The sequence below is a fragment of the Suricata suricatta genome, chromosome 17 (assembly GCF_006229205.1).
Source record: "Suricata suricatta isolate VVHF042 chromosome 17, meerkat_22Aug2017_6uvM2_HiC, whole genome shotgun sequence".
Lineage (NCBI taxonomy): Eukaryota > Metazoa > Chordata > Mammalia > Carnivora > Herpestidae > Suricata > Suricata suricatta.
This window is the reverse complement of record NC_043716.1, coordinates 7,267,391-7,290,777: the sequence shown is the minus strand read 5'-3', so window position 1 is coordinate 7,290,777 and position 23,387 is coordinate 7,267,391. Positions and strand designations below refer to the sequence as shown.

Below are 23,387 nucleotides of genomic sequence, written 5' to 3'. Positions count from 1 at the left end.
TCAGAGGCCAGTCGTATATTCAGATATGTAAAAACATAACATGCTAGTTAAAAAATGGTCCAACAGAGAGATATACAGAGTTAGGAGATCAGAGTAGAATGTGTCAAAAGCCAAAAAAGGTTAAGCCCTGTCTAGCATACAAGTTTATGGAAAACAAGTCCTAAACAAATATTGGTGTAAATGACCTTACTGCAGAAGGTCAAATATAACTCACATGGGCATGTTTGTGTGCTACCAGTCACGGACCTAACAACCATACTTAAGAATGTCCATTGGAGATGTTCCCTATCAAACAACTAAGGATTGTATACGACTATAGTTCTTTCATCCAATGACTGAACTCCACAGTATTCTTCAAATATGCAAGACTGGCCCTCCGTTTAGCTAATTAAACAAGGACGCCATTACACTTAAGTGGTTCCAATACCTTAGTGGGTAGGACGCAAGTAAACCAAATCCCAAACCTACATTGCCTCAGGATTAAGAAATTAAAACTCAAGGACAACCAATCACAAATGGCTGACTTTTCCAAATAAGGCAACCACTTAAGCTATGGCCAATCAAATACTTCCCCCGCTCTAAGCTATGGCCAATTAAATACTTCCCCCGCTCTAAGCTATGGCCAATTAAATACTTCCCCCGCTCTAAGCTATGGCCAATCAAATACTTCCCCTGCTCTAAGCTATGGCCAAGCAAATACTTCCCCCGCTCTAAGCTATGGCCAATCAAATACTTGCCCTGCTTTAAGCTATGGCCAATCAAATACTTCCCCTGCTCTAAGCTATGGCCAATCAAATATTTGCCCTGCTTTAAGCTATGGCCAAGCAAATACTTCCCCCGCTCTAAGCTATGCCAAATACTTCCCCTGCTTTGTTTCCTTCCTCATCTTCTGTGTAAAAGTCTCTCCTCATCACTTCCAATTTGGTGCTGCTCAATTCAAATCTAGTTTTGCTCAAATACACTCAAGAAGATGTTAAGATGCCTCAGTTTACCTTTCCACACCCCTTTTATAGAAGAGTATGGTGTCAGTGTCACCGGCTGGCAACGTGAGATACTTTGTAGTGAAGCGTCAGCGGCGTATCCAGAAGTATGTCTTTGATCAACGAAGTATTAAAAAAGAATGCTGAATTCTTTACTATTACATGACCTCATACAGACATTTAGAAAGCAAATTAAGAATTCTACGGTCAATTACTATTTAGATTTCAGCTTGATGGAAGTGATAAAAGAAAGCATGAAAACAAGTATGACAATGAAAATAAGGGTGACAGGTTTACATTGGTTTGATTTTCTCTTCTTGAAAAAAGAGCAGTGAAATTAATTGGCTGTCTAATTCAAGTGATTTGTTTTGGTGTTAAAGTTCACGTGACTTTTTAAAAATTATGCTTGGAAAAGAATAAAAATACTTAGAATATTGTACTTAATGTGTGTGTAGAAATTCGTGGGGGGGGATGGGCTAATGAGGGAAAGGAGGATTGGGAAATGTGGGGAACTATTGAAATATTTAAGCCAAGAAATGTACTAATACGGAGCGGCACGGAATGTAAATGAACTTGCAGATCTGGTCTCTTAATTTGACAGCTGTTTGACAACTGCAAAATGGAAAGCTGACCTCAGACAACTGCAAATAAATGAGAGACATGACGCCAAAGAAGTTCGCAGGAATCATACAATATACATTGTAGCAACTCCTCACGGGGGGGTGGGGGGGGGGATAGATAAATGCAGGCTGGAATTTTTATTGTCTTTGAAGGTACTGATATTCAATGGACTTAAATTTCACAAAGAGCTGGGTGTTACTCTCTTGTAATTAATGGCACTTTCTGAAACATAACGCCATTGGTGGAGAAATAATTGTAAACACATTTGAAATTTTCAGGTGTTTCTTGAAACAATTTTTATTTGCCCTTCCTAGACTTTACCTTTTGGATGCTAGAGCAGTACCTTTTTTTTTTTTTTTAATTGAAAAATAACTCTTCTACAGTATAGCTGGAGAAGCTACACATGTTCAAGAAAGTTCACAGCTCAATCCACAAAGTACAATTCAGCATCCACGGCTTGATTCTAAGCACACTACTGAGATATTCTGTGCTTCACTCTTCTTGGCATGATGAAAATAAAGGGAAGAAAACGACATCTCACTATTTGGTCGTTAAGAATTCTATTTTCAGGGGTGTCTGGGCGGCTCGGTCAGTTAAGTGTCCAACTTCAGCTCAGGCCATGACCTCCCAGTTCGTGGGTTTGAGCCCTGCATAGGGCTCTGTGTTGACAGCTCAGAGCCTGGAGCCTGCTTCGGAGTCTGTGTCTCCCTCTCTCTCTGCCCTTCCCCACCTGCACATGCACTCTCTCTATGTCGAAAATAAACATTAAAAAAAAAAAAGAATTTTATTTTCAGAAAGAAGATCTTTCTTTTTTTTAAATGTTGGTCAGCGATGATATATAAATTATATCTCGTATTTCAGAACCAGTGTAGGGGGGCGGGGAGAGATGGTCCTCAAGGCAAATTCCACCCACTGACAGGTTTGGTTTGGTTTGCACAGGATTTCAGAAAGCTTGACCGAACAAACAACTAATTGAGCCAATGCTTAACACTTAAAACTCAGGAAATGCCTCACGAAAATCCAAGTGTCTAGCCCGTAATGAAAAACCGGAGGTCTGGCAACACGGGGCCTGAGTTTATCTAGGCCTCTCTTAGCAGCTGCTGCCCTGGGTCTGGTCACTCACCCCCCAGTTCATCAAGGCCACCATGCAGCCCTGACGCAGCAAGAACAACCTGTAAGGCTGAGACCCAAGAGCCTCTGCTTCTGGAAATGGGGGTAACTGAGACGCCTTCCTTGTGACCAGGGAATAGCTTTAAAAAGAAAAAAAAATCTCATTTCTAAGGCTTGCCTACAATCACCTTCCAGCAAGACTGTTCCCGAGAAAACATTACAGTCCTAGAAAAGGAGGAGCACAAGGTAGGGGTGTGGGTGGGGGAGACGCCTGGCGAGATCTGGCAGCAGGGACGCCCTCCCCCACCCCAGGAAAGTGAGTGAGTGAGGAGGGCCAAGCACAGGTCTCCACTTTGGTCTTCCTCCCGGCATCGATCCACCGGACTCCTCCTCCGGGAGAGGCAGCCCCTCCGCGTGCGGAATGCTGTTCCACTTACCGCGCCTGTGACGCCACCTCCACCCATGTCACTGTTTGACGGACGCCTAGTTCTCCCACCAAACAATAAGCAACACTCAGTATTCACATCCCCGTGCATCCTTACACTGAGCCCCTACTATGCGGCCAGCGATTTTTCTAGGCACTGGGGGAAGAGCAATGGAGGAGGCCCCGTCTCTGCTCTCACGGTGCTGACGTTCTAGTGAGGGAAACACAACAGACGGAAGGAATATGCCAGAGGAGAGGGCTGGGGGTGCAGAGGGCATTGGTATGCCCCACCTCTCAAAGGGGGTGATGCTTCAGAGACAGACAGAGCATGAGCAGGGGAGGAGCAGACACACACACACACACACACACACACACACACACACACACACAGAATCCGAAACAGGCTCCAGGCCCCGAGCTGTCAGCACAGAGCCCGAAGTGGTGCTCAAACCCATGAACCGTCAGATCGTGATCTGAGCTGAAGTTGGATGCCCAACCAACTGAGCCACCCAGGCGCCCCGAAGCCTCTGCCCTTTATGAATGAGCAGGCAGAGGGCACGGGGCCCAGCAGGACTGTGCGGCAGGAGAGTTCTCGACCGGCTGGGGACTGGGAAGGAAGCAAGCATCGTGTGTGAGAGAGCGAGAATGCGGGACGGAGAGGAGCAGCGGCGGGGCCAGGTGGCCCAGGGGCGCGGACGCAGATTTTACTCCAGGCTGATCCATTCGAACCCTGTGCACAGGACTTCATTTTCCCATCACAGAAAACACCAAAAATGTCAACACCATTGCTGTTCCCTGGGCCCCACCTCTACTGCCCGCGAGCCCGCACCCATTCATTCATCCCCTGGGTCAGCCCACCAGCAGCTTTACGGACCAGCCCTCGAGCTCTTGCTGCTGTCCATTCCACACCCACATCCCCTGGGTCCCACTGATGGTTCTATTCATCACCCCCCACACAATATACCAAAAGCACAGCAAGCCCACAACCCACCCCCCCAAATCCAAGCTGACTTCTCTCATTGCCAAGACTCACTCCCTCTTCCGGATTCCCTACCTCGCTGGACGGCAGGCCGCAGTGTCAGAGACCCTCAAGGTCTTTTCTTCACTCAGCCATCCGGTTAAGGACTGGCCCTTTCTGCTCGGCATCCTTCCTGAGCACGGCCCTCTGGCTCTCATGATCTTAATGATACTTTGTTATCTGAATCGGTCTGTCCCCAAGCTTTGGTTCACAGAACGGCTAAGCCAACTTTATAGAAAGCGATCTCCCCACCTCCCTTCCTCATTCAATACATGTTTATTACTAAACAGCAGTGATAATTAACAATGATCGTACGCCTACCAAGTACCCAGGCCCTTCTCTAAGAACTAAATATACCATCTCATTTTCTCAATGACCTCATCTGCCGGGACAGAGTAAGTCAACTGCCCAAAGTCACAGGGCTAGAAAAGGGGCAGAAACAGAACTGGCACCCAGGCAGGCTGACCGCTGAGCCTGGCCTCGACCATCATCCCTACTGGCCTCTCAGCAGCTCCCTTGTGCCAGGCCCTGATTTGTGGTTAAATGAACAGGGTCCCTGCCCTTGCTGAGTTTATAATCAGTCACCAGAACGTCCCCTTAAAATCGTGCAAGGTGCTGAAGGAATGCTGTGTGGTGTGGCCTGTGGGGAAGGCTGGCCAGGTGGAGGGTTTGGGAAGTCTGACCTGATAGCGCGGCAATGTCCGGTGTCACCGTCCGCGCAGCACTGGCCCTGCCTGACACTTTCTTATGAACACATCTACTGCCAGTCTCTCATTGTTCTACGTAAGACACAAGAGAAGTGACCACCTGCATGCACAGCATGGTGCCTGGAACACACTAGGTGCTCCAGGAATGTCAGGAAATGTTTGCTGACTGGATGACATTTTAGCTGAGCTCCAGCTGAGATCCTGTGATCAACGGTGTGGGCAGTGGAAGGAGAGGCTGGAGAAGAAACAGGCCAAATGCGGACTCTGGAGGTCAACGTCAGGGTCTTCTTTGCTATCCTTAGAGTAACAGAAAGCCATTAGGTGTACTATGGCCTTATTCACGCCTACCGACGGTTGCCCAATGCCTACCGGGTAAGCGTGGATACTCAGCAAGGCAGGCAAGGCCCAGCTAACTCCGTGAGCCAAATCTGTCCAGAATCCTCCCCACCCTGGGCCTTATGTTTCCGCTGCACAGTAATGTGCGCAGAATGGTCTTCTATGCAGAAACTTCACACCTCTGTGTCTTTACTCATGAAGTTCTGTCCGCCTGGAAAGTTCTTCTCATACACATCTACCTGGTAAACACCCACCTGACCTTCTGAGAATGCTTCCTGACCTCCACAGGCAGAAATGCCCCCTCCCCATGCCTTTTTTTTTTTTTTGCATACCAAAGGCATTGCCTATTTCTACTGAATTACCGACATATTAATTGTTTCATTGTACTTACCTAGGTCTGTCTTCCTCTATCAGACCAGCAGCTACTTCAGAATAGGGATAAAATTTTAGCATTAACAAAAGTAATTAATAAATACAGAGAGAAAAGCCCACCTCGTAACATTTGCACTTTCTGCTACTTTTAATGACACCTTGCTTTCCGGTCCCTGCCGAATTGAAATTTCTTTCCAACAGGCAGGTAAGCATGGCGGGGAGGGGATTTCAACAGCCTCCCTGACTCAATAATTTTAACTTGAACTGCGCAGAATAAACAGAATTCTGGGCAAGTGAGAGCTCGTACAGGCACATTTTCCCATCGTTCAAAGGCATTAAAGCGAAGTCTTAAAGCCTGAGTGTTCACCAAGTATTTGTGAAAGGGTCATTTTTAAATAGAGCCTCATTACTTACGCCCAAGGTATCTGGGATGGCTGAATATCTATCTGTTGAAACACTTACAAACTGTTGTTCTTCTTGTGAGAAAACACGTCCGACTTTGAATCAGGGGACTACCTAATTGTCCAAGGGTGACCACATGCCTACTAAATAAAGCTGTTTTGCCATTCACTCAGTCACTCACTCAAGAGTGAGGGAGAATCACGGAGCGGTATCGGCTCAGTATGTATTAATGGGACTTTACAGATGTCCCAATTTTCAGATCCCTGATTATTTTTATAAGAACTAAGAATCTGGTCTTAAGATACTTTTCTATGGAATCCCAATCACGTCCAATTGGGAGAGGACAGCTGTAACTTTAGGGGACGATCACCCTGCATGTAGCTGCACTGAGCTGTCCGTGGAAATGACACACGGCCCTGGAAATGCTCCTATGCTTCACCTAACGACAGCAGTACGACAATGGCATTCTCTAGATCATTGGCCATGCTTTCAATAAAGGCAATACCAGGTTAATTCTACCCAGCCACGTTAGTGAGAAGGTTAAGATGCCTTATTTCAGAGGCAGTCTTCTGACAATCTGGCAGGTAAATCTCTTCTAGTGCCAAAGGAACTTCAGGTGAAATTAAAGCTAAACCTGCATTATTATCTTAGTATTTTAAGGCTACACCACAGAGTTTAAGGCATAAGGACACTGTCGATTGCAAGTATACATAAATCTTATTAACTACCAAGGTTTCTCTTTTGTTTCATCCTATCTGTACATTCCATCATTCAGATCCTTTAGAATTTCTTTGTTCCCTCTGTGATCACTGCTCCCGGAAGAAATCTGGCACAGGATCTGAAGGAAATGCCAGAGCGAAATTTTCCTTAAGATTAATCACACAGGTAAGTAATTTCCTCTTCTTGCCGAACGATATTTTCTGAAACTTTTTAGAAAATCAGTAAGACAGAACTGGGTGGTCACGAAAATGCGGATTTTAGGATTTACTTAATCACTTACACGTAACTTTCAAAGGTCTAATCACTTGCTTAAAGCAGGCTGAGGCTCCGTTACAAGTTGAAAAGGGCAAGAATTCTCCAGAGTTGGTCTGGGGTAAAGGGCAGGAGAAGCAGTCTGCCCCACGGCCCATCCCAGAGACCCCGGGTCCTCTTTCTGCGTCTCTCCAGCGTCCAGGGGCTCAGCAGGGCATTCGGAATCATCAAATGACTTGAATTATAAAGTATAAATAAAAGCAGTTTGTCATGCAGGCGAAGGGAGTAGGAGACGAGGTGACGAACAGTCTCCCAGGGCCTGGCCACACACAGTCGGTTTCTAATCCGTGTCATCAGCCCTTGGTGAGCCGGGAACGCCCCCAGCCAGAGCGGAGGGCAGCCTGCCCCTCCTGGCAGAAAACCGTCAGGCTCACGGGATTCAGGAGAACAAACCCTCAGGAAAGGCAAAACATAAAAGACTGAAGAAAGAAGGAAGGAAAGGAGAAAGGGAGGAAAAAAGAAGGAAGGCAGGAAGGCAGGAAGGCAGCACTTAGGAAGACACTCAGCTTGATTTCACCTTGGAACAACACGGAGATCCAGGGAGGGGACAAGGCCTCTGCGGTCCCCCAAATCAGGTTTAATCATGACACGCCACCCACAGACACAAGCCAACAATCATTACTCTCAAAATCCAAACTGGCATTATTTCCATTACTTCCATTAAGCCTCAGTGAAACATCTGCTTGTTCGATTTATGAATTGTTTTTTACCAGTATTTCTTAGATTTACCAGAACTGCCTAGACAATCCCATAATACCCTATGGAATTGGGGGAGATCCTGTCTGCTGAGCCTAAGTGACCACACAACTCAAATATGAAGAACTCAAACACAGGTAAATACATACTTAAAATAAATGTACACACACACACACACACACACACACACACGTACACACAGTACAGTTTGCAAGTATAGCCCAAGTCTCTTAGTACACTGAGGAAAAGAAACACATTTTCCCCTCCCATTCTCTACCTGGAGACCCTCACTGGAGAGAGCTGATAGATAGTAAGATTCTGAAAGTGTGGAGCATATGGGCTGGAAACAGACCACGCGTTAATATTAATAACAATAACAATAGCTAATGTTACTTGAGCACTTAGCTGTCAAAGGGCAAATTGCTTTACGTCCTCCACTCTCATTAGAAATGGCTCTGTTACCACGTCCGTGAGGACACCTTTCTCTAGTATTAGTGGCAAGGCTGTTGGCAGTTCGCTTGGAAGAAAGCAGACTCCTATTGACAGGAATCACCCTATTCCAAAGTGGTGCCTGGACCAGGACACGTCGACTGAGAGGAAACGGCAGCGAACCTGGGGTCCACGGTCCACAGGGTCTGCTTGACCGTTTCCAGACACGTGATCAGTGGCATCGCTAGGCCTCATTCTTCTACAGCATGGGAAAACGCCACCTCACGGAGATGTCCGAAGCAAAATAAAGAAACGAATGAATCAGAGAACGACGGGCTCGCAGGGCACGTGGATGACGGAACACCGCCTACACGCACACGCTCACCTCTGCATCCCCTCTGCATCTGCTGCAGAGCTTCACGTGGCACGCCTCCGGCTACGAATGCCAATGCCAAACTCACTCCACTCAGACCGCTCCGGAGACGGGAATCGAATGCAATTTACGAGCTATTTGGGGTTATATAAATTCAGGAAAAGAGACTCTGCATTCAAAATGTGTTTTCTTTTTTTGACATTGTTCTGTGATGCTCATCATTTGCCTTATATAAAAACCATATTTAGCTGGAGACCCTTTCCCACATGCTATTCAAAGACTCCCAACAAATCTGACCTAGTGTGGTAGCTAATCTGAATCATCTGAGAGGCCCCTGGATGAATGCAAGTTGCCCATCGGATAAAACATCAAAGTCAAACAAATCACAACATTCGGAGCAAAAGTATATTTCTCATACTGATTTTTCTTACACATACAATGTTCTGTGAATCCCATCACTGATGTTTGCTAACATCAGGCTGGTTCTCCTAGAACACAACACCACATTTAATAACCACTTTTATTCAACACAGCAGATGAAAGCCAATTCCTATTGCTCCAGGCAGGCTGCATAGTCAAAACAAAGGAAACATCACAGAAAGGGAAAACGAAGAAAGATGCATTAGATATTAATCTCATATTCACTGAGAAAACACAAATCTTTATCTGTTTCTCCTTTCAGTTTAAAAGGCTGTGAATTTTCTGTTGCCCTACCCACCCTATAATTCAGAGCTTTTTATCCAAAGCTCTTCCTTTTTACCTTATTTCAGCCATGAAAAGTTCTCAAGTACTGTCAGTATCAAACAAAAAACACGTCTCTTCTTGACCTTGCTTCATTCACACCTCTTGATCTTTCATTTCCTTTCATAAAAATTCTTCAACATTCAGATACCCTAGATCCTAAAGATAACATACCGTTATCAGCTTGACTTTCTAATTATAACCTACCGCTCAGATCTGAAAGTCTACTAATGTTTTGTGTCCTTCTTGTAATTTTCTCCAAAATAAAGTCTCCAAGAACATCAGTGGTTGTTAGAGCTAAGTCTAGGTTATGAATTCATTTTGATCTTTCAAAAGAGCCAATTTCTTTTTTTTTTTTCTTTTTTTTGGGAAATCCTATGAACCCAGAGTTAAACCGATGAGCTAATATAAATTGCTCAGAACGTTACTTGGCATATAGCAAGTGCAGAGTGTTTGCTGTGATTACTGTTATTATTAACACTTTTGCTACTTTCCCCTGCTTCCCCCGTAACTATTCCTTTATTCCCAACATGGCTTCTTTAGGAATTTCGCCCTACGGGCCCGCTATGTGCGTGGGGGAAGAGGTGCTAGATGTACATAAGTAGGTCATAACCGATGGTCTTCAGGAGGTAAGAGTTCATGAGGGAAGAGACACAGGTGAATACCAGAGGCGCTGTAACCGTAGTTAGAACGTGGTACTTTGACAGTATAGTCACGTGGAAGAGGTCACACTGAGTCTTCCCAGAAAGGACAACTGGGACCGACAGGTTCAAGGTGTGGAAGGCAGACTTTGACTCAATGTGAGGAAAACATTTCTAATCACTGGGCTGCCGGCCCATGGAACCAGCTGCCTTGGAAACCGGCGACAACTGTGGTAATCGGTATCTGCTGGGGATACTGTGAAAGTGAAGGAAGTCCGACACCAAAGAAATCACTGACATACTGGAAACAACTTGCTAACACAGTAATAACGGAGGAGGAGACGCAGAGCTGTTTTCTGTGCATACACACAACAGCACAATTAGGCCCGCCGGGAGATCGTACCCATGAGGACAGAAATGGTAAAGGTGATTGGTGCGCCTGGGTGGCTCAGTCGGTTAAGCCTCCGGCTTCGGCTCAGGTCAGATCTCACGATCGTGGGTTGGAGCCCCGCGTCGGGCTCTGTGCTGACAGCTAGCTCAGAGCCTGGAGCCTGCTTCCGATTCTGTGTCTCCCTCTCTCTCTGACCCTCCCCTGCTCGTGCTGTCTCTCTTTGTCTCTCAAAAATAAAAAAAAAATAAAAAAAAAAAAAAGACACGGTAAAGATGAGGCAAGCCAGATGACCTGGGCTACAGTGAGGAACCCATACCTGTCCAGTGAGTACATGCGTGAATAGAAAGGCCAGAACCCAAGGCCAGATCTTTTGGTACAAAGGCACTTTTACCACATCTCAGTTACAGTGAAAGCCTGAAGGCGCAGGTATACTATGAATAGAGCCCATATAATTTCTCGTCCAAACTGGAACACTTAAGGGTGAGAAAGAGGCATTATTGGTAATTACGCCAGGAACACAAACATAACCCAGGACATACGGGCCCCCCCAGGGATCAGTGGGTGGTTACACAGGAAGAAACGTGAGCCAGCGAATGCCTGGGGCAGAAACTGGAGCCGCGATCTCGGGTAAAGATCTAAGAGTGAAATCAAGAGTAGAAATCATTAAAGCAGTGGTTCTCAATCAGGGGCGATGCTGGTCCCCAGGGAACACTTGGGAATGTCTGAAGACATTTTCAGTCGTCACAACTACGGGGTGTGGTCCTAAAAGCATCCTGTGGGTAAGGACCAGGGGTGCTGGGGGGGCCACCCCACCCGCAACGGGACAGCCTCGCATGGCAAAGTCACCCGCCCCGTGCTGTCAAGACAGCCAAAGCTGAGAAACCCTACGTTGAAAATTACAAGAGCTGCCTGCACAAATATATGAAACGTCTGCGCTTCGAGAGAAAACAGCAGAAAATATTCAAACCTTACGTGACAAAGAGGGAATAATGAACAATCCAACCTGCACCCATCAAAACTCCCTGGCAAACAACAAATGGCCAGTGTGAAAAAATGCCTCCCCAATCCAAAAAACAATCCACCTCCTAAGTAATCAAAATAACTTGGATTAAAAGGACACATCTCACATCACCTACAAGGCTGACACGGACTTTCTTCTTTCTTTTTATTTTTTTTTATGTTTCTTTTATTTATTTTTTTTTTTGAGAGAGAGAGAAAGAGAGAGAGTGTGAAGGAAGCACAGAGACAGAGAGGGAGGCACAGAATCCAAAGCAGGCTCCAGGCTCTGAGCTGTCAGCACAGAGCCGGACACGGGGTTCGAACCCACGGACCCTGAGATCGGGGCCTGAGCTGAGGTCGGACACTCAACTGACCTGCCCACCCAGATGCCCCGAATTCCCATTGTTATTATGGTATCGGCAAGCTTCCAGTGTTTTCTAAATAATGTGGGAAGTATTTCAGTTTTAGTGTTGCTAAGCAGTCTCATACAATTAAAACAAAGGAATGTGAGAACATTTTCATTAGTGCTTTTAATTAGCGTAAGCAGATCGAAGAGCACTAGGCAACAAAGCTTTACGGGAGTTTTGGAATAGCAGGTAGAAAAGGAATAGTTGTTGGTGAAAAGCAAGAGCTTACTGAGTTTTTCTTGGTGGGGGGAGCTGGCGTTCAGCTTAAAGAATGCATACATGTGGTTGGTATGTATAAATGTTTTCAGCTTCTAATAGAGTTCTGTGGGCTAAAAAAAATTTCTTTCTGTCCATGTTTATAAAAGGATTCAAGTAACATTTCATATTTTTTAAATCCTTCTTTTAGCTGTTATTAATTTAGTTCTGAGAGTTTCTTCTTTGTACCCCACTTCTGTGATCTCTCTGTGAAAGTCGGAAAAGTACAGCTTTGGAAAACAATTCTTACATTTGTTGCAGGGAGAGAAATGAGTCTCAGCTTGATTTATGAAGTAATGACTAGCGCATAAAGATATATGTATGTAAATATATATATATATATGAAACCACCAACATTAAAATGTAAAATGGAATTACATCCACGTTTTATAAAATACATGCATGCTTCATTTGAAACCATAACCAGGCCTTAAAGTGAGGATGCCTTCAAAGGATGAAAGCTGCCCCTAAACTTTAGCAACTGAAAGATAAAACGTGATGGACGGCTTTGACTGATCGCATCTTGAGAAACAAGCGACTCAGAAGTGCAAAGCTGAATTCATTCAAGAGCAAAGAATTAAGAAGCTGAATAAGATAAGAATTGACAGGAAATTTCAGTGTAATTGGGTGTTTGACATAGTAGATATTGTTATAATACAGTGCATTGGGGTCATTTCACTTCTGTTACAAAGAGATGATTTTTTTTCTAACAGGGGTCAAGCGTGAATGTCAGTAGGTGCGCTGCCACGGGAAGCCCGCTCCTCGTGACCTGCTGTCCCTCCCGATGGTGCGCCCCGCCCCCCCCCCCACCACTTCTGTGCGGTCCTGGCTTCTCATTTCTGTAGCTGCACTGCACGCGTCTCTAATTATTTTTTATTTTATTTATTTATCTAAGGTTATTTATTCTGAGAGAGAGAGAGAGACAGAGCATACGAGCCTGGAGGGGCAGAGATAGGGACAGGGAGAATCCCAATCCACACCATTTGTGCAAAGCCTGACACAGGGTGCGAACCCATGAACTGGGAGATGGTAACCTGAGCCAAAACCAAGAGCAGGGGACACTTAAGAGATGGGGCCACCAGGGTGCCCCGTCTCTAACTGTTTTTAAAGGGTGGAGTGCTGGAAGTGTCCTTAATGAGTAGGACTACAGGCCAAAGCATGTCGGGGACTGGCTTCAGTTGAATATATGTGGTCTAGTGGTTGACATTTGCACAGTGCTGGAGAGTTTACAAAGCATATTGACATAAATTATTATTACTTTATTCTTATTACCTTTAAAGTTTATTTATTTATGAACTCTGTCACTGCAGAGCCTGATGTAGGACTCGAACCCATGAACTGTGAGATCATGGCCTGAGCCAAAACCAGGAGTCGGACGCCTAACAGACTGAGCCACCCAGGAGCCCCAACGTAAATTATTATTTTTAATTTTTTTTTAATGTTTATTTTTGGGAGAGAGAAAACCAGAGTGCGAGTGGGGGAGGGGGAGAGAGAGAGGGAGACACAGAATCCGAAGCAGGATCCAGGCTCCGAGCTGTTAGCACAGAGGCCAACACAGGGTTCGAACTCATTGACCAAGAGCTCATGATATGAGCCAAAATTGGATGCTTAACCAACTGAGCCACCAGGCGCCCCATAAATTACTATTTGAACCTTACTACCCTGCGTGGTAGAAGGCATTAGTGCCATTTCGACTTTATATTTCCCCATTGAATTAGTCTTTGTAAAAAAAAAAAAAAACTGTTACACAAATAATGTTTCCATTGCAGATCAGCGAGGACATATAATAAGCAAAAGTAACAGTAATGGTTTTTATTTTATCTTTCCCTGGTGCCAGACACTCTCTGCTTTAGACTTACAGCAGAGAGTAATGGAAACCTCCGGCTTTGGGGCGTTTTACATCCCACCTCCCAAGTAGACTCGCCGGTTAACACTTCGACGTGTTCTGTTATAGACGGCTTTTTTCACATACACACAATCGTCACATCCGTACTAACTCCGCACAGAAATGGTTTACGTGTAGGACACATCTCGCTTCTATATATTTTCTCCCTTACGTAGTATGCCGTGAACATTTTCCCATGTCAATATTTGCTGATAACGTGATTGTATATAGATACACTGTGATTTCTTTAATCAGTCTCTCCTTAGTTGACACGTTAGGAATTTCGTCTTCGGCCCATGTAAATAATGCTGAGCTGAAATTCTTGTAGCTAAATTGTTGAGTATGTCCTTAACTATTTCTCTAGTTAAGAAATTAAAAAGTTAGAATCAAAGAAAGTATGTTATTTAAGTACAGGGAAACTTCTTCCCAGAAGGTCTTTTGTGTGTTTGCTTTAAATCACTTTATTTTGCTTCTCTTTGGTACCGTGTAAACTGCTCATCACCAACACTGTGTATTAGAAAGTCAGAGAGCAGGGGGGCCTGGGTGGCTCAGTCGGTTGAGGCTTCGGCTCAGGTCATTATCTCTTGGCTCTTGGGTTCAAGCCCCGTGTCGGGCTCTCAGAGCCTGGAGCCTGCTTTGGATTCTGTGTCTCCCTCTCTCTCTTCCCTCCCCTGCTCATGCTCTGTCTCTCTCTCTCTCAAAAATAAATAAACACTACAAAAAACCAAAAACAAACCGCAATGGAATTCAACAACGGTGGCCATCATTAAGATTTTTAAGTATTGTGTTTCCAAAGGAAACTCGAGTCCGAGACGAGTGGAAGGAGGCAATATGATGAATCCAAGAAGGTGGAGGAATTATTCTGCGCCCAGTAAGCACGGGTGACGGGCCCACGCTACACACAGGCGTGAAGAAGCCTGGGGTGGGGGGCGGGGGTCAGCAAGCGTGGAGGAGGGCGTGGAAGAGGTCCAGGGGATGAGCAGGACAGCTGCCTATGGGAGCTTCGACAGGGCTGGAGAGCCAGGCCCGGAACAGAGGCGGCAGACGTTCGATGTGCCGGTGCCAGAGAGAACCCTCTCGTACCGTCTGTTTCCTCTCAGTTGTTTGGAATTGACAGAATCTAGCTCACTTCCCTACAGATGACAGACTAAAGCAGCCCTCTAAACTCATTTAGTTTCTAAAACTTTGGTTTATGTTCAGTTTCTGGAAACTTCTGCCTCCATGTAAAAAATTCATTTCCCCCTCCAGATATTTTCTTGCTACAATCGACAGGCTTTCTTTTTCCATAATAAATTTTTGACCCACCTTTGTTTTCGGGCGGCGGACAGGAGTGGGGCGGCTCAAACTCAAGGCAACGCTAGTATTTTTCCTATTGTTTCGGGATTTCAGGACCATTTGATGCCTATCAGCTAATTGTGGTTGATTTTCTGAGTGTCTGCACTTGCATTTTTAGTTTTATTTAAAAAGGAGACAGCGGTTAGTATCTCGAGGATGCATGCAGCTCTTCAATTGAAAAAAGGAGCCGGAAAACTGGAACGTGCTCCTGGCTTATTCTCATGACCTAGATTTATAAGTAAACAGAAGTAACGATTTAAGGAATATTTTGAAATACAGACCCAAAATAGCCACACAAATCCATTTTGCTTAAATTGCTTTCTATTCGAAATTTCATTAGAACCACGTTCGGGGTGAGCCCATGGTCATCCTGCTAGCCAGGCGGTGAGGCCGGGAGCAGACGAGGGACTTGGAGGAGCCGGGCCGTGGTCTGCAGGACGCTGCTGGAAAAGTAGCAGGATTATCTGGACCGTCCTCCCCACGAGACTAGTTCCATATAAAAAACAGTGACAGCAACAAAAAAACCGAATCTTCTTTGAAATAGACTGATCCCTCCCAAACTGCTGGTAACATGCCATAAAGGCATAACGACCCGAGGCATTCTCAATTTTGCAGGGTACTGATGTATACATCCACTCGGCCATGCTGTTTGCCTACCGGTAACTTGAATTCCTGTTTTAAAACTGTGCCAACTCCCCTTGGCTGTTCTGGTGATGAACACGACTTTCCGTAAGGTTTAGCCAGGACTTTGCCGCTCTGGTATCAGATGAAATCGATGTGCACTGGGGCCCCCACCACAGTGCCCAGGCTGGGGGTGGGGAGACGGGGGTGGGAAAGAACGCTTTCAGAGAGCTCTTTTCATATTTAAACTAGTAGGTGGACAAAATGTTGCATTAAAAATTACATGCTAATTATGTTTTAAAATATATTCTGATTCTATACACCAAGTTTACTGAATACTGAATTTCTGGTTTTTGTTTTTGAAGCTGGATACGCTTGTTTAAAATATAAAATCCAGGGGCACCTGGGGGCTCAGCTGGTTAAGTGTCCGACTTCGGCTCAGGTCAGATCTCACAGTTCGTGGGTTCAAGCCCCACGTCAGGCTCTGTGCTGACAGCTCAGAGCCTGGAGCCTGCTTCAGATTCTGTGTCTCCCTCTCTCTCTGACCCTCCCTTGCTCACGCTGTCTCTGTCTCTCAAAAATAAATTTTGTTTTTAAATTAAAAAAACATTTTAAAACATAAAATCCAGGGGCGCCTGGGGGCTCAGTTGGTTAAGCATCTGACTCTTGGTTTCAGCTCAGGTGGTGATCTCACGGTTTCTTGAGTTCCAGCCCCACATCGGGCTCACTGCTGACGGTGCAGACCCTGCCTTGGACTCTCTCTCTCTCCCCACCTCTTCTCTGCCCCTGCCCCACTTGTGCTGTCTCTGTCTCTATCGAAACAAATAAATAAACTCCAAAAACTAAATAAATAATGACGTAAAAAATACATTGTAGTGTGTGTAAACACATGCAGACAAATCAAACCAAAGGAAGAAGAATGACAAGCTCTGGGGGAATGTGCCTGGAAGGGAGAGAGCGGAAGCTGGGCCAACGGCTCTAAACCCCTCCCCACCCGAGGGCGCCGGGCCGTCAGAGGCCGATGCACGGCTGCCCTCTCACCGAGAACCGTTCCCCGCACAAGCCGGACGGACTCTGCCAGCCACAGACCTCCGCAGGACGCGTGGGTCACAGGCTCCCGGGGCCTCTCCGTGTCCATACATGGTTCGGGGAGTCATTTTTAAAAGCAGGACAACACCGCCGTCTCGGAGAAAGCAATAACACCATAACCGCACTGAGAAGTGCCCGACTGACCTGGTTGATGGAGTTGGCAGCACAGGACGCAAGGCCTGTTCCCACAAAAGTCAGGAGGAAGCAGGGCCAGTCAAAAGGTCCTGGGGCCAGCGCAAATCCAGCCGAGGTGGTGCTGACCACGAGAGCTGCAACACAGAAACAAGCAGACGCGTCACCAATGCAGACTGGGGACTGTCAGAGCCCAGAAGCAAGCCCTCTTCATACAAACCCATCCATTTCATCAGTGACGCAAACCACAGGCTAATCTTGCTCATTAAAAAAATTAAAAAAATTTTTTTTCTTGATTATAAACATTATATGTGCTCGTTATGAGAAAAATGCTAATTTTCCTTTAACTCCATTATACTCAAGAGTCAAAAAACCAGTGCTCCCTTCCTTAGCCAACAAGCCCTTACTGAATAGCTAGATCCCGACCAGCACCGCGCTGGGCGTCAGGCAGAGCAAGGGCTGAAGATGCGTGAGGTGTCGTTCCCGCTGTGGGGCACGTTATTTGGCAGGGAGATGACAGACACACGTCAGTCGCTCTAGCACACGCGCTAGGAGTCCCAGCTCCGTGACAAGCTCCAGACAGCCGAGCAGAGGGCTCACCGGTGACAGAGAATGGCTCTGGGGCCCAGAACACAGTCAGAGGATGACCAGGGGGAGATGGGAATCCTGCAGCCCCAGGGGAACGGGGGAAGTGGCGAGGTGCAGGCACAAAGCCAAGTCCTGCAAGCACCCGCTGAGGCCGCTCCTTCCTTCAGGCGCTGGTCCTTGTGTCCTGGGAGTCCTCCTGTCCTCCCGGGCCAGCGAATGCCAAGGACTGGTGCTGACACAGGGCTGGACAAGTTCACTGGAGGAAGGATCACCAGTGGTGGGCTGGCGGGGGAAGACTTCAAGAATAGGGCCCGTAAGCCAGACCTTTGGGAGGGGAGGGGAGGAAAGGCGGAGAGTGGTAGGGCGGGAGACCTCACAGGCGGTTGCATAGTTCCAAGAACAGACACAGGGCAAGAAAGACCAATGTCACGAGTCTAAAGCAATCGGACACCATCTGCCTGGATTGCGGACCAAACATCCGGGAAGCATTACTGAGCTTCCCCCTGCTTTACATGCCATCCACTGCCAAGCGCTGCCCATTAAACCCGTCTCTACTGCCACTGTCAAGCCCGCTGGCCCAGAATGAGGTGTGGCTCTGCCCCTGGGGGACCTCTGGTGGTATCTGGTGACATCCGTGGCTGTCACACTGAGGTGGGCGGATAAGCCGTCCTCCAGCGGGTGGAGGCCAGGGATGGCGCTAAACATCCCACGGCGCATGGAGCGGCCCCCACAGTAAAGAATGTTCTGGCCAAAATGTCAAAAGTGTTGAGGTTAAGGAACTGGTCCAAGCTACACTCTTGCCTGGACAAGGGCAATCGCCTGTCCCCTGTGTGGTCTCCCTGCTTCCACCTTGTCCCCCTGTCCTAACCCAAGTTTTATGAGCATCAGCAGATCTTATCTCCCTGATTAGAAAGTCCCCACAGGCGCCTGGGTGGCTCCGTCAGTTAAGCATCAGACTCTTGATATGGGCTCAGGTCATGATCTTACGGTTCATGGGATCCAGCCCAGTGTCTGGGCTGTGCCACTGAGTGTGGACCCCACTTGGAATTCTCTCTTTCCCCTCTCTCTCTGCCCCTCCCCTGCTCATCCGCACACATGCACACACGCTCTCTCCCAAGATAAATAAATATAAAAAAAAAAGAGAAAAAGAAAAAGAAAGCCTCTTGACACTTCACCTGGGCTAAAAGGCAAACTCCTCTGCCATGTGTGCGGATGTCTGCGTGTGTGTCTGCGTGCACGTCTTGTGCCTCTCTCTAGCCCACTCACTGCTCTCCATCAGGAAGGCCGGGCTTTCTTGCCTCGGGTCCCTGAGCTTTTGTGTCCCCCGCCCCCTCCATGGCGTACCCGTTCCCGTCCTTCAGATCTCGTCTCAAACATGACTTCTCAGGGAGGCCATCCCTGCTCATCTCACACGCGGCAGGCCCTCGCTGGGACCCCACCCCCAGGCAGGAGCCCTGACGGTGGGGTTCACTGCTGCTAGATCTCTCCCAGCTTGCTATGCGAGGTACACAGGAGTATTGACCGGAGGAAGGGGACAGGAGGGGAGGCAGCCACATCGCACGCAGAAGCCCAGGCTGAGTAGTTTACGTGTGGTTCGGTCGGCAGCAAACTACTGATGGCCCCTCGCAAGTCAGCGACCCGTCCCTGGAGGCCTGGAAGCAACAGGCACTGTGATTTGCAACAGGGAGAGAGGGTCTTCAGAAACAACTTTAGAGGCTGTACTGTTGTTGATTTTTTTTAAGTTTATTTATTTATTTTGAGAGAGAGGGAGAGCACGAGCAGGAGAGGGGCGGAGAGGGAGAGAGAGACAGAGTATCCTAAGCAGGCGCTGTGCTGTCAGCATGGAGCCCAATGCTGGGCTCGAACCCACAAACCCTGAGATCATTACCTGAGCCGAAATCAAGAGTCAGAGCCACCCAGGCGCCCCGAGAGGCTATACTGTTAATGTACTCTGGATAAGGTAGTAAATACGGACTCAAATCAATACAAGGGATGTTGTGACGGGTCAAGTGTTAGGACTTGTTAATTGGGAGAAGCAGAAAGACCAAACAAAGTAACAACAAAAAAGGGTAAAAGGTGACTTGGAGAAGGATTTAGCACAGTGACAGACAGAAGCACGTGGTGGGGAAAGGTGATCGAACTAGCCGGTCTCAGGAAAACACGCTGGTCTTGAAGCACCAGAGGACATCTGGGTGGACAGAGCACGTGCACTGTGAAGCCGGGGCTCAGGAAAGGGACTAGGAGGCAGGAGAGGAACACAAAGCTCTGGAGTCACCTGCCCAGAGACCAGGGCTAAGCCCGAGGGGAACGGATGAGGCTGTTAGTGGACAGGAAGTGCAGTGGAAAGAAGTGCATCAAACGGTCAGAACTTCAGAAATGGGGGAAAGGAAGTAGTGACAGACACAGACAAGAACATCAGAAGACAAGAGTCAGGAGGACAAGGTGTCACGGAGTGGGCCGGGGGGAGGGGGTGAGGCGGAGGGGGATGCAGGAAACAGCGCCAGAGGCACCACCACTGATTTCAACAAAAAATGCCACAGACAGTGATAATTCCTCCTAAGGATCACCAATTGGTTGGCATGTCCTTCAGTCTAGTTTTACCAGCAACATTTAGAAACTCTCTGTTCTTTTACTATGTGGAAGAGCCGCTAATATCTAGACCAGACACAGGCTTCTTGGTGTTTCCACATTCCTCTGACTGGGCTCACGGCAACGTGCAATGGTGAGTGACCTACACAGGCGGAGATGGGCCCCCCAAACCAGAAGTCTCGAGTGAGCATGTCCTTTGGCAAAGAGGGCCCTCCTTCAACGACGTGATCCCCAAATGCGGTCTGCCTCTGGATCTCCTGGGAGAGGACTTAACCTCCAGAACACAGGACAGATGCACACTGTTAGGTGCACGGCAGAGCGAGTCCAGGAGGCCGAACACAGGTTTGGATAAAGGTCACAAAAAAGGACAAGCAGCAGGTCAGGAGCTGAAGGCAGAGAAGAGAAAGTGCCTGGCTTAGGCCACAAGGCGTGCACTGTCCCCTCCCCTCGCCCCTCCTCTCCTCCAGAGGTCCAGCCCGGGCCCCACGTGGTACCACAGGTCAGAGCGTAAGCATGTCATGTAGGGATAGCAAACAGCCGCCTGTAGGCTTACGCCCCAAAGGAAATGCCACGGAGACTCCAGGCTTGAACACCGCAGTTGCAGGGGCAAGCTGTTAAGGGACATTTCACCCACGTGCCACAGGGAAAGAACGGCTTCTCATTTAACGGTCCATTTAGCCATATCTGCGTGTACGTAACGACTCCCAAGAAGGGCAATTTTCTCGGAGCAAACGGAACTCCTTTTACAATAACTCAAAACAGCTCCCTTCTTTGAGTAGGACTCTTTGTGGGTGTCACACCATCAATCACAAAGCCTCGTGGACAGTCCCATGTCCGAGACCGAGTGTCCCCGTGCTTTTTGCACAACTCAAAAGCTCATCGCCCATCACCGAATATGATGACCAGCCAGGACTGGAAGAAAGGTCTGGAACACCCAGGCTACTTCTCAACTGATCCACCAGCAAGAAAGCTTGATGGTGGCAGTGGGAGGACCGGAGGGAACAGAGCTGGCCGGCCTTTCCCTCTCAAAATGAACTAAGCAGATACTTTGCATCTGCAGAGTCAATCAACTGACATCAGTCCTGACTCTGTGTTAAGGCTTTGAACCTGTAACCAAAAGCAGACTAAACAACTATGATAATTGAAAGAGCTTAGAAAATCCACAGTAACTTTCTCAATACATAATTACTAAAATCAAGAGTCACCGATATCGCTTTAGCTAAGTATCCACATCAACATTTTGTATTGTGTTTTACAAGCAACTAAAAATGAACAAGCCATGCCATTTCCATGCCAACGAGCAAGGCAGCACCGTGATCACTGAACTGTCAAAAGAAAAACGCTGTGAAAAGAAAATTCGCTTTGTTGAAACCCAAAAAGGGTGTGTAGCTACACAAAGACAAAACTGAACATTCAGAGCAGAAAGTCTCCTGTTTTTCTTTTTATTTGCCTCAGAGCTTGACTGAGTGATGAACGACAGAGGAAGTCCATCAAATTTTTGACGGATAAGGAGAGAAGAAACGGAAAGTGGTTTGCAAAAAACGGCCAAATGAAAGGACTAGGTCTCAGCGACACAGAACAGTGACTCGATTTATAAAGTAGAAAGACTGCCTGACGTAAAGCTGTACAAATCGTAAATGGTAACGCACATTACGAAGTGATAGAGACTAATCTTACTATCAGAGAGGAGGAAATTTGCATTTGGTAACACATTTCTGACAAAACATCAAACCCTAACAAAGAATGTGTTTATACCTACTCCGTCAAGGCGATTAATTTAAAGAAAAGAGAAAGGCAGAAAGGATTGATATACTGGACAAGTAAAATTGACCACAGCAATATTCTCATAGGGAACTGCCACAACTGTAATTAAACTTTTCATTGATTTCCTGGGATTTCATTACGTGGATTCATTTTGCAACACCAGGATCTCATTAAAAGTGGATGTAATATATTCTTTCATTAATAACACTTGAAATTATATTTTATTTGGTAATCTCCTATTCTGCCCCTTCAGATGTAAACATAAAATCAATGCTGCCGATGAAGCCTGACCCATCCAACAGAGGCCCAGAGGCGCTGGACTCCAAGCCCTGAGGTCTCGGGGAGGAAGTCAAGGAAGAGTAATACTCCGACTCCTGGTGGAGCCTGGCCCACCCTCCTGGGTGGGCGTCCGGCCAGGGAACCCCAAGCATCCTGTGCGAGGAGTCAGCGGCAGTCTGAGCAGGGGCCTCCGGTGTGAGCAGGCCCGTCTGCCAGGCCCAGCTCGGCCCGCCTGCAGCTCTCTCCGGAGCCATGAGGCCCGGCCTGAGATCAGCAGGGCTGCCTTCTTCCAGAGCTCGTAAGGCCGCTGCAGGGGTGAGGGCCTGCGAGGACAGCAATGGTACCAACAGGAGGGTGGACAAACCGTGTGAAGGCAGCGAACACACGGAGTGGGTACAGCGGAGGCGCTCACTCAGGGACAACAAAACCTCAGTGTCAAGGGCGCAGCAACAGAACTGTCAAAGGGAACTCAGGGCCGACTAGTATAATCTGGGCCCTGATGTAAGAACCCCACGAGCATGTTTTTGGATGGGTGCTACCCCCTGATCCGGGGACCCGGGGACCCCCTTCTGCATGGAAGAGCCAGCTGACTTGTTCTCTCTCGAACCAGGTCCAATCTGCTTCCTCGAAGCACCTCCCGATGGACGTTACTTGGTGTTCCCGAGCGACGGGGAAGTACCTCTCTCTCAGCACAACCCTTTAATCACGCACAGCTCCCCATGGCCTCGGTCTCCCCACGGGAAGGGTCCCCGGGGACCAACAGCGCCAGACTTCCTCGCTCCTGTCCATGCCACGTGGCACCTTCGAGAACCAGTGGTTCGCTGAGACCAAAGCACGTGGCACAAGGTCCGGCAAACGAGGGCTTGATGAGCCGGGCTCCTGCTCACTGTGGAGATGAGCTTCCCAGAATTCTAGATGAAACAGGTCTCCTCTGGCTGCTAAGCTAAGACCTCACATTTCAAAGAGGTACCCTTGGGAGCTTCGAGAAAGGATGCTGCCTCAGAAGCTCTGCGTGCCTGGAGGACGTAACCCTGGAACCCAAGGTCCCGCAGTGTCACTCTCGAGACTGGAGAGTCCTTCAGTAAATGGGGGCAAAAAATGCCAATGACAAAAACATAAAACTTACAATTGTGGAGCACTTCCCAATGTCAAAGTGCTCTGATGGGTATTT

The 23,387-nt window shown here is 47.4% G+C and overlaps 1 protein-coding gene across 2 annotated transcripts in view; it reads right to left on the bottom strand.

The window, feature by feature from the left end:
* The window catches only part of LOC115282216 (protoheme IX farnesyltransferase, mitochondrial), a 126,683-nt gene that overhangs the window by 78,586 nt on the left and 24,710 nt on the right, over positions 1 to 23,387 (bottom strand). For both annotated transcript variants that reach the window (XM_029928119.1, XM_029928120.1), the window contains exon 4: positions 17,009 to 17,133. In XM_029928119.1, the coding sequence (XP_029783979.1) occupies positions 17,009 to 17,133 (125 nt within the window). The remainder of the gene's footprint in view (positions 1 to 17,008; positions 17,134 to 23,387) is intronic.